This window comes from Lissotriton helveticus, chromosome 1_1 (genome assembly GCF_964261635.1).
Source record: "Lissotriton helveticus chromosome 1_1, aLisHel1.1, whole genome shotgun sequence".
Classification (NCBI taxonomy): domain Eukaryota; kingdom Metazoa; phylum Chordata; class Amphibia; order Caudata; family Salamandridae; genus Lissotriton; species Lissotriton helveticus.
In genome coordinates this window covers 918,340,350-918,356,556 of record NC_136057.1, presented here as the reverse complement: position 1 = coordinate 918,356,556, position 16,207 = coordinate 918,340,350, and the positions used below count along the sequence as shown (strand labels likewise).

The 16,207-nt window shown below is 42.6% G+C and overlaps 1 protein-coding gene across 1 annotated transcript in view; it reads right to left on the bottom strand.

The window, feature by feature from the left end:
- HELB (DNA helicase B) overlaps positions 1-7,048 on the bottom strand; it is a 362,767-nt gene extending 355,719 nt beyond the window's left edge. Inside the window, exon 1 of the mRNA XM_078676353.1 lies at positions 6,584-7,048. Within this exon, the coding sequence (XP_078532479.1) occupies positions 6,584-6,905 (322 nt within the window). The 5' untranslated portion in view covers positions 6,906-7,048. The remainder of the gene's footprint in view (positions 1-6,583) is intronic.
- Between the last annotated feature and the right edge of the window lie 9,159 nt (positions 7,049-16,207).

The window sequence follows — 16,207 nt, the reverse complement described above, 5'->3', positions numbered from 1 at the left end:
CCTATGATTTGGAAAGACCAAAAGAAAGAGACCTAGGACTCTCCTGCAGCTAGGTGCCCTGTAGCTGCGGCACACCTGAAAGTAAAACGAAATTATCATGATTGGCACGCACAAAAAGTTTAGGACAACTTTGAATCTGTGGGACAGATGGTTACATGCAAACTGCCACTATATTGGAGGTACACGAATACTCTGCACAAGTGCCTGCACTACCACTTTGCCTTGCCATGTACATCCTACTTCAGTAATACCACGTCAGCAGATGTTCTGTGTGCCTAACCTCCTGCTTTTTCATGAACACCCCTTCCATTTGTTGGCCTGGATATCAAAGTGAGGCCAATACACCACACCCTGGCAGTGCCGCTGTAAAATCCTCAGGCCAATAGCCACAAGAGTGAGAGCCCATGTGTCACATACGCAGCTCCTCGTCTCCGTGATCCACGAACATGAATGCTATTTCTTCCCTCTGGTACAGGGTAATCAAGAGAGTGTTCACCCACTAGCCATCCAAGACAATGCTAAACAGAACAATTCCAACACATGGCCGGAGAGAAGCTAAATGTCCCCATGAAAGAAAAAGTCCAAAGAGGAGGTACTTATCATTTTTCTGAGCAGCAGAACCTGGTTAGAGTTTTCCAGCAACAGTGGCAATGCTTACCATAAGAACTGCCTGACCTATCTTACATCAAATAAGGCCTTGAAAAAACTGACCTGCAAAGTATGGATTGCTCTCAACAGATGTCTGAATAACCAATTGGACCAAGCAAATACTGAAACTGCCCCAGAGACTCAGACATTGTTTACAAACCAACAAGGAAAAATAGCCCTAAGACAAAACGCGCACATCCTTTTGCCACCATCTCAATTCTGGCAATGGTGCTGTCAAATCCATGTAGGATCAATGCATACTCTTACAGAGTGAATGCATAGCAGGAATAGTCAAGCCTAGGGGTGGACGGAAGTGTATGGCAAATTTCCAAACAAGCGAAATTCACTGCTTTTTTTCCCCAGTAAATGAGAACTGGGGTTGATCTACTGTTTCATGGATGAAAAAAAAGCCAAAGTACAGTTGCTTTCATAGGGGCCAGACAATGCATTACCCTAAACCTAACCGGAGCTAAGTTGAATACATTGCATGGAACCTGACAGTGAAATTTCAAGCAACTTCACAAGAAGACATTGCTGGATGTCTAAAGAATTCTTCATTCCATGCATTCCTCACTGCGTAAAATGAGGAATTCCTATTCTGCAGAGCCTTTTATTTTTAATCTACCTTTTTTTTCAATCCAAGTCAGGCAGATGAGAAAAAAATCAGAAACAAAATCATAGTTTGTGGTTTCACATGCACTCACCACAGATTGGAAAAAGGGATTTTGCCCACTTCAAATCAAGACAGGATTTTTCACCCATTGCTTACACTAAGCAGTATAACTCAAGAAACCACTCTGTTTCTAACAGGCCACAAAATAGGACTGATCAATGCCAGTTCTGCAGTAGAACATACTTTCAATATTCTAGACATCATTGAGCAACTCAACCTCGAACTGTTAGCCGTAACTGGTTGAGGGTAAACCATTCTTTCCAAGAATAAATTTCAGCAGAGCTGGCTATATTTAAGCTATTGATCATGAAACACAAGGACAACAGCAATACCTCCTTCATCACAACTATCATTTAAAGGACTCTTCTCAAATAAATCCTGGATAATTTGTTGAATATCTTACAAAAGTCTGGTCACCAACATATTCTTAAAAGGTTTTATGAGCACAAACAGTGGGACTAACTCTAGACCTACTTTTCTGCTTTAGTCTGCACATAGACAACACCATCACTCTCCACAAACCCCACAATTGTGGTTGGAACACTCCTGAATAACCAGCCAACTTATAAATACAATCCACCAAGAGCCATCTGAGGCAATATTTTTATAACCCCTAAAATGTATCAAATTAAGTTTTCTGTAGCACCCTCCAGTATTGCCATCAGAAACTATCACACACCCCACATCAAAATGAGATCCTCAACTGCTTCCATTCAGACCTCACGAGAACCCAGGAGATAGAGGAATCACTCAGTTAAAGAAAATACGATCTGAATGTAATGGAGTGAAAAATGTTAAATAAAGAGATGGACTTGAAAATACACAAGACAGTCTTAGAAAGTTGATGGCAGACTTGATGACTAGTAGAAAAGGGCAAATTACCATGCATAATCTATTCTAAGGGATAGCAAAAAGAGGTGACAGTCAAATTAAACACAGCTACAACAGACACCATATTGTTGTGTTTATATGATATAAAATAAGTGATGCATAAAAGGATAAAAAGGAAATAATAACAGAAGAGCTAGTAATCATCATATTGACGGTATGCATTCTTTCGGGACTCTGCAGGTTTAAAAGATTCAACACGTTTTTACAAATTCTGTGTACTGGTGATCACTAGGCTTCCAATTGTTTTGCGCCAGAGCTAAGCCCTTGTAGGAACGCTGCAAATTATTTTACATTGCCCTTTTTCTGCGCAATAACATTTTACAATAACCTTTGCACATATTTTCATGAGTGACAATGTTGGCTTTGTTTACCTGAAACTGCTTTTGCTTACACACTTCGCTTCGCGCAACATTATAATGATGTCCCGAACACAGAGTACATGTTGTACAATGTTGTTCTATCTTCATCCGCAGGCGACTGGGCTATCTGAAAACCCAGAACAATGGCAATTTGTATATACATTGCAAGGATGCCTTTTAATATAAATAAATAAGCATATCTGGGTGTTAGCCAGAGGAGACACTTCTGCTGACATCGAGAGGCCCCTGCATGCTGATGCTTCGCCAAACAGCTGCCTAACATCTCCCTGAGGGGTGTCCCATTCGTGACCAAGTCGGGGTCCTACATTCTGTTTCATCAGGTAATGGGTTTGGATCATCCTATGGGGGGATTCTTGGCTATATACTCACGCGCACACATAGGATAGGGATTGCATAACCGGAATATGTCAGATTGCTACACTGTTTTGTATGCCTGCATATATACACTGTTCTTAGCACCATGGTGGAACTATACCTGCTATATGCTATTTTGGTGCTTGTAATCACTTTCATATGCTTCTGTCTACTAATCATTGCAACACATATACTCAATACAAGAATAACGTTCCTTTGTGTATTTTCTGTATACTTCTCTGAGAATAAGAGTGCACAAGTGACTGAGCAAAAGGGTTCTAGATCTGTTACCACGATCCCCGAGGGGTCAGGGTTGTCATGTTCAGTGGTCGCCAGAAACCATTTTGCTCCCTGTTTGGGTTAGGGGGCTTGTGGTGGCACTGAGAACTAGCTGGTCTCTAGGCCTACATATACTACAGGGTGCATGGAATCTGTCTAGGTACCTCTCCCCAAACGCGCAGCTCCTACTGATTAGAGGGAACTACAAGACACAATGATTTGCGAGCATTTGGCCTATTAACTGTATTCTGTCTATCAAATTTGTTCTGCCTAGTAACTCTAAAATTACTTCACTTAAGCCATGTGATTCAGCATTTTTACTTAGCAACTTTTGATAGTCACGTCTTACCTGGTTTCATTAATATCGTTGAATTTGCCTCAGAAACATGGCACGCTTTTAATAACTGTTTCATACACTTATATCATGCAGAGTTGACATCCAAGCTACTTAACTGTATTCTTTTGACAAAACACTGTGTATAGCCCCAAGGGTTTGAGCTGAAAGGAAAGAGGTAATTTGATGCTTGTGGGCATTGCTTTGGAAGGAAAAGTGTATTTTCAATGACCGGAAGACCATCTTATCTACACAGTTTTCTTACCACACCAAGACCTAGAATGGGTATAATATGAGGGTGCTGGATTTTGAAGTGTGCTTCTAAGAATTAACAGTAGAAGCAGTGTACAGTTCCATCACACCACTAGAATGTTAGGAATTTTGTTCATGTTTACTTTTCCCATAACTGCCTGTATTACAGTGCAACTGCTCGGAATCCAAAAGGGTGGGCGGGGGGGGGGGGACAATAATAATAAAAACAGACAAACAAAATAATTAAGAAATATAACAGTACTTACTGGCCGCTGCGGCCGTAGCCTTGCTCCTCTCCCGAACCTCAACTGCGGCAGTCCAGGGCTGGTGCACACTGTGCAGGTTCCAGGAAAGCCAAATCTGACGCTGCTCTCATGCTGGGAATACCATTACCCAGCATGAGAGAAGTGTTGGGACTGGTCTCAGTGGCCTGGTTTGCCGCTCAGGTAGTGCCCAGGACTGTTCTCCACCCAGCTGTGCAGCACAGCTTGGTTTGGAGAAATGCTAAGTGAACATGTCGTTTTGGCCATCCTAAAACGGCTGGCCAAACCGAAATGCGCAGTTAGCAGTGCCCATCACTCCTCTCTACTTCAAGCTGTTGTCGTCAGATTGGATTGCCCCGCCTTATGTTTCGGCTCACCAGCTGCCTGCAGGTCAGGTGAAAAATAAAATGATTAAAAAAATTATTTTATTTTTCATGTACTTAAATCTGCTGGCACTCAACAATGGGACAACGCTCCTCCGCCATAAAAGAGGAGCCGCTTCTGCTGTACTAATGAGTCACGTATATGAACCATAAATGCTTGCTGCGTTTTATACACTAGACCAGTGCTTCCCAAACGTTTCTGAACTACTGCCCAATTCTTAGAACAACAAACTTTTGTGACCTCCCTAGCTTTATTGGACATGAGGCAGGAGATTATTTGATGCAACTAAAGCATTGTGTGGTAGCACACGGTCATTTCAATAAGGATAGCACATTTTCCATTACCATTCACACAATGCAATTTGAGGTCTCAGAATCATTATCTTTCAGTAGTGCACAGGTTTAAATGTCAGTCTTGCAGAGGATGATCCTTTTCAGTGACAACTGCCACTAAACAGAACTCTTTTACCCTTTACTTGTGGCAGGATTCTGGTCGGCACAAGTTCAGGAAGACCTAAGGACATGACTTTTTCCTAGCCCCAAATTGAGTTCTCATCATCTGGCTAGGGTCTTTGGTTTGCAAGTGTTCATGTTGTAGTACAAAAGCACACAATGTGATCACTTTAATTACAGACAATGGCATGGCATTCAACCTTTGAGGAGTCTGATAATGCTTCAAAATGAACTGTTGTTTCATTTGAAAGGCAGATTGATTATTTTAGGAGGGAGAGAAATACTATAATAATCTTCATTTACTACAAGTGAGTATGACCTTCCAAATGAGGATCATTTAATGTAAAAGCTATGCACAGATTTTAATACTTTCTTGTTGGCTTGTAATCACACTGTTCTTCCAGCTGTTTGAATAAATAAAACTAGCACCATTCCTTGGTCATTCCTGTATTGTCTTATGAAGATGTTCTGGTATATTTGTTAGAGTCTATGAAACTGGAAAACATGTGCTATCTTTCTAGTTTCCCCTCTTGATCACAAGTTGGTATCCTGGGAAAATCTTGCTACCTTCTTGTGTCTCTTTTAAAACATCGGTCAAAAACTGTTATTACCTAAAAGTAATAGTGTACAGTGGGCACTATGCATAGTACCACCCTATTGCATTTGGGTGAATATATCCAGAGCCAACGAAATTATGCAGCAGGAGAGGACCAAATTATACGCAGGGCTGAGTAAATTAGGCATCGAGAAAAGTCAAATTATACTGCACAATGTAGCACATTTTGTAATAGTGTTACTTCACAATCTGATCTTTTTTTTTTCATTGGCAACACTGTCTATGGATTGGTGGTACCTTATTGATACCAGTTTAACACCCAAATATAGTAATAAGCAACAGAAAGGTGACCAGTCCAGCTTTGCAAAGGGATTTTCACTGCACTGCAACACATCATTGCATTTTTAGTCACTTTTGAACCGTCACAGCTGGAAACAATTGTTTTGTTGTTTAAATCTGCAGATTATGTGGCAGATGATGGTTTATGTGTCAAATGCATCAAATCTATAATTATGTGAAAATCGCCACGGCTGCACAATCATTTAATTCCAGTGGGCCAGAATATACAATGGGAATGAGCACTTCTCCTGTCCTACTGGTAATATCCAGTACATTTTTCTATCATATAAAAAAACCTTTACATTGATCCTGAATACTTCCAATCTTGCCAAAAAGAGAGAAAAGGAATACGTTCAAAAAGTGAGCAGACAATTTAGGATGGTGGGGTAAAAGCAGTATCTCTTAGTTTCACATTTCCTACTAGAAACAATTGGGGTAGCAGTTCTACTCCAATGGCAAGGTCTAGGGATGGCCCTGCCCAAGGAAACACCACTGTGTGGAACCCTTTTCCAGCTTTAAAACACAGTGTTCATTTCCAGCACATTTTGGTTAAGAGGTAAACCTAAGATTAGATGTAAAGTATACATGTTCCATGGCTAAAGCATACACACTGGACCTAGTCATGTGCCAGTAGGTGGCTTCTCGTCAATATATTGGGGGGAGGCGGTGTGGGGGGTAGATCCTGATATTCATGCTTGGTATGCCAAAGCTGTACCAGCGTTGTTGTTCTTCTTAACTAGTCTCTCAAAAGTGCTGCCCAGACTCATTCCTTACGCACCTGTGCGTCTCCGACAGTAAGCTGACTTCAGGGCGACTCCCACCCCGCTCATCTCCTCTGCGTCCAGGAACTGCGGCTCTTCTTCCTCCTCTTCGGGGCCGTCAGCGTCCTCTGAAGACTCATCGTCGCCTTGTTCGGGGTCCTTGAGGGGGAGCAGGGTGCCCCACAGCATCTTTAGTCCTGCCCGGCGACCATTCCCACTTTTCAGGCTCCTTGGCGCTCTACTACCCGAGCTCTGATGCCTGATCACCCGCTGGCTGCACCACTGGCCCTGGCTGTGGGGACGGCATTGGCGCTGTGTCTGACTGGGCAATTGAGCCATGCTGAGGCTTTGGGTGATGTGATACTACTCCTTACCCGGCCCCAGTTCAGCTGGAGCACTTCTAGACCTGCAGTACATCCCCTCAAAACCCATGCCTGCCAACAACTGGAACTAGTGCTGCTGAATAGACTGGGCAGTTTCACTACGGAAGTCGCACGATGCTAATACACCAACCATGTTGGAAAGTAAGAAACAGCAATAGGAAGCAGGACGAAGTCTTGATTATCTCTTTTCCTAAAGTTTTTTTTCTTTTTGAGATAATCATGATCTTTAGGAATTTAATTTAGGGCAGTTATATTAACGTGAATTGTAACGATTCCAAATAGCAGGCAAACGTTAAAAAAAATAGCAGTGGCATAAAAACAAAATTTTGGAGATAGTATAATTCTACTTTGTTTTTGAGTTAAACATGCCAATTAGAAAAACATTACTCTCCGGTCCAAGCTACTATAAATAATACATTTCAAGATGGCCGCCAAGTTAGTCAAGAGACGCAAGGCATTTGCGAGTCTGTGACATACTTGACCTGTGGCCCATAGACATAGAAGAAGAGTTGTATCGGTTATAAACACAAGCACGCTGTCAAGGAGAGGGGGGAGAGTAGTTGGTCATCTTACTAAGAGTATTTTTTCGTATGCATGACTTAGTTCAGAAAACAATTAACTGTTACTGCTCAGCATTCGGTACGCAAAGACCTAGTTTGCGGACAAAGATACCATAAAAGTTAGAATTGCTATATTAGGCAATACACAAAATGATATTGTAAGAGAAACGTGGTTCAGTTCACACAGAAACAGAAATCTAGAAGAACAAGCATTTACAATGCGATAGGTCTCACCTTTACGCGAGTTTGAGCTATTCACATTGCAAAATAATAATGCAATGCCTTTTTTATTTGTTTTCGTTTGAAAAACATAAATAAAAGGCATTGTCATTTACAATTCCAATAGCCTTAACTTGTGTAACTGCGAGACCTATTGCATTGCAAATGCTTGTTAAAGTTTCTCTCGGAAGGTGGGAATGTTGCCCTTGGGCTGAGGCCAAAGGGGACAGTGCTCTAGTCTAGAGCAAAGTTTTTTTGGTCTCACCTGAGCCAGTGTATGCGCTAATACCCTGGCGAGACATTTAGTAAATGGGCTTTTAAAAGTCCGACCACGCGCTTTTGCTGGCCTCAAGCTTGTGGTTACGCACGCGTGCACGCGAATAGCCACCATCTGCTCGACATGGCTCATTAGCTCTACACATACAACCCCCCCTCTCTTCCTCATTAAGCATGAGATCACTTTCAAGCCTCGTGACCCAGTCACTTTCATGGCCGAGCGGCCAATGCTTGTTATTTATTTTCTTGTGCTCTTGTTATATTCACAGCTAAATGCTTTCACTGCACTGGTTTCCTGAAGTGGTCAAGGGTGCCATCTATTGGGTAAAAGTAGAACTCTTTCCCGATGTTAGAATTTCACAGAATTCCATCTGTTTTATGCAGCGTCTTTCCACACACCCCGCACACCGTGATATGGGTTCAACTTCACCGTGTTATTTCCACACCAGCTATTTGCCCGTCCGTAACCTGACGGCCACATGTTTGAGCCCTGGCAAGTCCTTTTCAACCTTTTATTTTTAATCAGATTATTAAAGAAGTGGAATTTAAATCGTGTATTTTGTAAATTCATTTTCATTTATTTTTTATTTTTAAGAGGTTGGTGCAGCCTGTACAACATAGCAAAGAGTTTAAAAATAATCTTGAGTAGAAAAATACAAAAGCATAACAGCACAAACATGCTACATAAATTATTGTTGCAAAAAAGATACGTATTGAAGAATTCATACACGCTTAAAAAGTTTCATTGTGTAGTCAAATTTGATCGCAGATATTGCTTCACCCTCTTCAGTTCAATATTATATTACCCCATTTTAAAGTAGTGATAGAGAGCACTTTTCTGCTCCTTACGAGCCTCGTCTACATGACTCAATCTCAGTTGCCGAATGGACTGTTGGTTTTCAGCTGGGGTGGGGGTCAATAATCAAATCAGATACTTAAAGGTATACCGAAACCCATTTGGTTCCACAAAAACGATGATGATTTCAAACCATAAAGGTTTGTTGTTAAATTATAGAAATTTCAATCAGTTAATCATTTATCAAATAACCAGCAAAGTTCAGTAAACCTAATCAATCCAACAAAATATAAATGTGTAATTGTAGCATAAATCATTTGAATTCATTAGTTGTAGATATTGCTGTGATGCGACAAAGCAAGTCTCTCTCAATGGTAGACACCCCCTCCCAATGCTGGTTTACATGGTCCCGGTGTTGTTCCACCTGGCCCTAGTCCACCCATAGTTTTTTGTACTGGTCTCTCTTGTGATCATACTTCTGGTCTTGGTCCTTCTGGGCCTGGTCTTATACTCCTTGTGTTTTTTAGTCCTGGTACTTTTTGGCTGTCCTAGTTTTGACCCTCCTGCTTCTGGTCTTGCTTGTCCTACTGTTACCTAGGTTTTAAATCTTGTTTTTGCTGATTAGAGATTTTTTAATGTTGGGGCAGCATGAAAGAAAAGAAGAGACCAATAGGGTCTCAGGCCTGTACTACGTTAAGCCACTTGCTGCATAGATCTTTGAGTATCCAGTAGCTTTCAAGACATGTAACTGGTAGGTTATCCCTGCTGATTACTGCATTAGATGGATAGCTGTGCATGTCACCTCTGATCACGGGTTTGAAGCAACATATAATAACATACTGGGTTATTATACCTGCTTTAAAGCATAGGGGTAACTTGTAGGTCATGGGATTGTATTTACATAACATGGGTTAGTAGGTTAATGATCATATTGAAACATCCTTGTGTTACCTGCAGATCACATTTTACAGTCCTGATAAAATAAAGGAAATAGAAACGTGAGCACTTTAATCAGCTTCATGGTACTTGTTAGACATTCATTTGAAACTTTATAGCTTTTTACTTTATCGTTTGTTATTCTAAGGTTAATGAACAAATAGTTTCTGCAGTGTAGTACTAAAACCACTGTCTAAATTACAAAACATCTGCTCATATTGCGAATTGTGTTGATGTTTATTATGAGTGTACACAGATAGATACATATATAGTTTGTGAAAGTCTTAACCATTCATATTTCAGTTTATCTGTTGGCAATTTGCGAAGTGACGTGAGTGTATCTTACCTCCTCTACTGGGCAGAACACAACTCAGGCAACGAGAATTGGCAAAGCCAATATGTTAATTCTGTGCGAGATCAATTAGCTTTGTCAAATTATTTTTTTTTAGCCATGTTGTACATGTGTAGTAGGGTTGAAAGTAAAAACAAGCATTGGCATAGCCAATTGATCTCGCTTTTGTGACCTTATAAGTGTTTAGCCATGCAACAGTTGATGTTGTTGCACCAAGGATATTGTGCTGCATAACTAAATACTTATAAGGTCCCAAAGCGAGACCTATTGGCTATGCCAATGCTTGCTCCTAATGTGAAGCGTCTCCTTCCTTTTGTTCTGTGCCGAGTTTGGGACATTAGGCAAAGTGATTTCTTGGGTGAGTGCTGGGGCATCTATCAAAGTTGTGTGGAGTTTTTGCTACCAGTGTATTTCATTGCATGTGAAACTCAGGGTCTTCTTTGGGTATTCAGGCAGTACGATTTACAAGTTACATCATTTTTGGTTGGAGGTGGGGAGAACCAATGCTTCTGCCAGCCACTGGCCTTGTTGCAGTGTTTTGGGACATATGAGGTAAGGGTCTATGTGTTTGGCAGACTAACACGGTGTGAGTTTGCGCTTTCCATTGGAAGTTTTCGGGGGAGAAACATGGCGGCCGCCGAGTGAACGGCCGCGGATGCACCTCTCCAGGCTCCTGATGGTGGTGGGATTCTGAGGCTCAGATGACCTCACAAGCTACCCTGTGCACTCCAAATCTAAAAAATAATTTAATTTGGACTTTTTATTGGTGTACCTCCTTTCCGGGATCTCGGTGAGTTACTCAGCTTCTTTTTGTCCCACAACGGATATGCAAGAGGAGTCCTCGCTGAACCCGGCAGTGGGAGAGGCGGTTGGCGCGCTAGTCTTTTCAGCGCTGTTGAGCCACGCCGGAGTGTGTATCAGCTTATGCGCCGTAGCATCGAAGCCAGGCTGGAGGTGGGGATTCGCCGCTAGTGAGTGGAGGCGAAGCGGGCTCCTTTCCTTGTCGCTGTGTTGGACAGGAGGAAGAACACATAGGCTGGAACTTTTCCATTCTTCTTTGGAGCAGGTAGGTGAGGCTGGGGGTTGGTGTGGCCCTTCCAGGGCTGCATTTCATGAATGTGTGATTTCTGATGAAAGGATTTTGCCGAGTAGTTCTGAGTGGGATAACAAGCCTCTACACTCTAAGGCAATTGAGGGTGTAATGACCACGGAAGTAGGGGACTTTCTCTGTGAGGTTTCCCCGGACTGTATGGGTAAGGGGCTTGCATTACAAGAGCGAACATCACACCCCAAGCTTACTAGATATTCACTGCGGGCAAGGGCGGTTCATTTGGCCTCTAATAACTTGATAACCCTCGCTATGTTACCGCAGCGCGTATCCCCTCAAGTGGTGGAGGTAAACATTTTGGCAAAACAGATCAAACAGGCAGGGGGCGTAGGCCCACCAACCACTCCAGCTAAACCTAAGTCCCAGAGAGGCAAGGGGAAAGTCCGGGAAAAGAGAACTGCCTTTACTAAATCTAAAATTACCCCGTCACTAAAAAGCTTCTATCAGGTTATGTCTCTCTCCTCAACAAAAGCATTGTCTCTGACCGCTCCTCTACCCGAAGGGGCAGGGGCCCTGGAAGAAATGTTCGGATCTAATTCTGAGTCCACCGTGGCCTCGGTAGAGTCTTCAAAACCATCGTCTACTCTTACGACTTTAAGTATGATGAGTTCGGGGGTCAACCAGTCGGAATATAATAGCCTTTTGGAAAAAAACACCATATCGAATCCTGCTGAACTAGTGGAATCTACAGATCTCACTGTAATCCCAGAGACGGAGTTGGGGGTCTATTCAGAGTTTCATCCAGCCATAACTCTCTCAAACAGATACTCCGTGCTAGACCAACAGAGGGGTTGGATGTTAAATTAGATACCGCTTTAGCCCCTGACCAAAGGCAAGAGTTTAGATAGAGCCCTGGTTCAAAAGGGTGTGGAAGGTAGGGACAGCTAAGAAACACATGAGAAGGTTGGGTCAGAGGGATCTGAAGAGCGGCACAAGGGGCAGACGAAAGATATTAATAGTCATAATAATTTGTGCAGTAAGATTTTATCTCCCCCTCTTCTGAACACGCAGAATACTCCGGCACCAAACTCTTACTCCTTGGCAGACATTCTCCTGGCCCAGAAAGACGAAATGGCAAGCAGACTCACAGTTTCAGAGGCAAATCAAGCAGAGCTGGTGAATAGGTTCTCAGTATCTGAGGCAGATCAGGCGGCGATTAAATCATCATGTGAGATCCTCGCCAAGAAGTTAGAAGAGGTCACTGCAAGGACAGAGGCAATTGAAGAAATTCCAAGGATGAAGAGCGTAATGGAGTCCACCTCTAACCGGCTGGAGAAATTAGCTATTCAAAATAAAGAGCTCAAGGATGATCTTGAAAGACTGGAGAATCATTCACGGAAAAATAATCAGAAAATTTTAAATATCCCAGAAGCAATCGAGGGAGAGGACATAAAGGGGATCCTGATTTCATTACTGAAAGGCACGGTCCTTAGTAGTCTTCCTAATGTTGACTTAAATCATGAAATTCAGAGGGTTCATAGAGACCCCTTTAAAAGGAATCCGGGTAGGCAGAAACCACGGAAAATTTTGGTTAATTTTTTATCATACTCAATCAAACAGAAGATTCTCTCTGCAGCCCTAAAAGAAGGGGCTATATCATCTCCTTTCACTGATCTGTCTCCCTTTACTTTCTCCAACAGATCCAATATCTCCCACATAATGGCCGAGAGACAGTGGGAGCTGGGTAAAAGATTGACAGAATTAAACAGTCTTGGGGCCAAGGCCCAATTGAGGCTCCCGGGCAGATTGCGAGTCATGTGGAATAATCATATGCACATGATTCGGACAACAAATGAAGCAGACACACTAATAGCAAAAATTCAGTTTGACAAACCGGGAGGGATGTAGGGGGGCAGAGGTCATCTTGAGAGCTCGGCTTCCCGCCGCTAGTTCTTTCAGTAGATTTTATGTATTTTCACTGGGCCTAGAGGAGGGTAGGGTCCGAATAGGCACTGCCTTTTGGAAGGTATGGTTCCTCAGGGGAGTAGGGGTACGGGGGGTCACGGGGTTAGGGGTGGGTGAGGGTTGTGTTGGGGGGCACAGGGGGAGACACAGGGTGGGGGCATTATAGGTAAAAAATATTCCTCATCTCGCAAAGTAAATAACTGTCTTATGACCGGCTTATTAAGAAAATCTCTTCAAAACCTTAGTAAAAGGTACTCAAGCTGCGCGAAGGTAAAATGCAGGGGGGTCGGAATATTCAATTTATTTCCTGGAACCTGAATGGCCTGAGATGTCCTAGGAGACAAAGATTGATTTTTAAATATCTAGAGCTCTCTTCAGCTCAGGTGTGTTTGTTGCAAGAAACCCATCTAAATAAAACGGAGTCTGAAACTACTTTCCCATAAATTCCTTGGATACAATGTTATTGTCACTCTCAGCAATTATCAAATATTTGTGGAGTGGCAATTTCGGTAAAAAAAGGAATCACTTGCACAATAAAATCAGTCCAGACAGACCAAACAGGCAGATGGATCATCGCCCAGCTAGATTTTGATGGGGAGGAATTGATTTGCTCTTCTTACTATGGCCCTAACATAGATGATCCATCCTTCCTGGTCAAACTTCAGGACAGGTTAATCACTGTAAATCCCCCCTAATTATAGGTGGGAATTTTAATGTTTGGCTTGATCCAGTGAAGGATAGATCCAATGCGAGCCATGTTAAAGGTACCCCGTGATCTCGTAGGGTTATGAAAAGGGGAACAGCCTTTACGACGCGGCTGTTACACCGCGTGCCGTTACAACGCGGTTTTTTCAACGCAAGTCGTTACCACGACTTGCGCTGGAGGGCGCTGCAGGACAAGGAATTTTTTAATTTACTATCCAACACCTTCCCTACTGTACGTAGGCTGGTGTTAGAATAGTAAATTAAAAAATTCCTAAGTTCGCACCCCTCCAACGCAAGTCGTGGTAACGACTTGCGTTGAAAAAACCGTGTTGTAACGGCACGCGGTGTAAAAGCACGCGTTGTAAAGCCGTACAACCTTATGAAAAATCTATTATCTAATATTAACTTAGTAGATTTATGGAGATCAAAAATATGGAGTGTTGATGGATTTACTTTTCACTGTAAGAAATATAATCAGTCCTCAAAAATTGACCATGCCCTGATAAATAGAGAGAACATAGTTAACGTTGTTAGCATATCCGTATTTCCGAGCCATCTGTCGGATCATGCTCCTCTTTTCTTTCTATATTCCATGAATAATTCCCCTCAACAATCAAGGTGGACCCTGAATAGGATAATGTTATCCGATTCCGGAATTATCCAGGCAATCAAAAAGTCCTCCTTGGAGCTTTTTGTCTTTTAATTTAGGCTCTACCTCAGTAGAGGTGGTTTAGGATGCTTATAAGGCACATTTGAGTGGGATCTTACGCAGCCTAATAAGCTCAAGGAATAGAAACAATGTTTTAGAATTACAGACTCTGGAGGGGACAATTTCTTCTCTAGAAGAAGAAAGGAGACATATTGCCCAGGAGAATTTAGGAGAATTGGTACAGATAGAGGAGACACTTGAGGAGGCCAGCCGGGACCTAAGGACCCTTCTGGAATATGGAAAATTTTGAGTATGGGGAAAGAGCAGGTGCCTTATTAGCCTGGAAGGCAAGGATAGATCGGGCAAAAAACACCATTAATGAACTTATTATTGATAGCGCAGGAACCAAATCTAGTAAATATCCACATTTGTAAAGCGCACAATCACCCGTAAGGGTCTCTAGGTGCTGGGGGCCGTCGGGAAGATTAAGCAAGCTATCGCCCAGAGTCTCATGGTGCTGGGCTAATCTTCCGCCGGTGTCGGGGATCGAACCGTGATCCCCAGATTCCGGAGTCAGTCGCCCTGGCCGCGGCGCCACACCAACCCTCAGCAATGCAGAACTGCCTTTTGTCACTCTTTACGAATCTCTATAAGGAGGATATTGATCCCTCCCAGGAGTCAATAAGATTTTGGCTAAGGGATAAGTCTTTTCTCACCCTTACAGAAACAGCCAGAGATCTTTTAGATTCACCCATATCTATGGAGGAGATCAGGGAGCAAACAAAGAGGGCAAAAAACAAGAAGGCAGCAGGCCTTGATGCTCTCCCAAACTAAATCTATGAAGTGTTACTTGAGGAACTTTTGCCTACACTTTACACTTTATTTAATATGGTCTATAGCTCCGCAGGGGTTATCCCCCATTCTTGGAAGGAGGCCACAATTGTCTTAATAGTGAAGCCCGGCAAGGATCCCTTGATGGCTGATTCCTATCGTTCAATCTCCCTGCTGAATGCTGATTACAATATCTTTATGAGTATTTTGGCAGGGAGATTGGCAAAACTGGTACCAAGCCTGTTCAATACTGACCAGAAAGGCTTTATGGTTGGAAGAGTCATCCAAGAACAAACCCAATTATTAACTGGTAACATTGATACTGCTGAAATTAGGGGGCATCCTCTGGCAGTAGATGCGGCAAAGACCTTTGCCCTGATGTGTTGAAGATATCCCTCGGCGGTGTTGGAGGTCAGGGGTCCAATCTTTGTCCAGACCTTAAAGAATTGTTACATCGGGGCGTCGGCGAAGATTTTAATAAATGGCTCTCTGACTCCAAGTCTTGTAATTCAGAGAGGGACGAGACAGGGGTGTCCCCTGTCTCCCCTCCTGTTCAATATTTATATTGAACCTCTCGCGCAGGCGATTAGGCTAGATAACATCATAAGTCCTTTCAAGTCACAAAGTTATAAGTGCAAGATTGCCGTGTATGCGGACGATGTTATAATTTATACTGCTGACCCTGATATTTCCATTCCGCGACTTGAAACCTTGTTGATGGAGTTTGGCTTGATTTCAGGATATCTCGCCAACTTGGCTAAAACCGAGGTTATGTGCTGGAATACAGTAAACAGTCAAGGTCCCACCAGTAGAGAGTTTAGGTATCTAGAAATAAAAATAGTCAAGGATCTGAATAAAATCCCCTAGATTAACTTGAAAAAAATCGAAAACGATATTGACTTCCTCTTTGGCAGGTGGAAA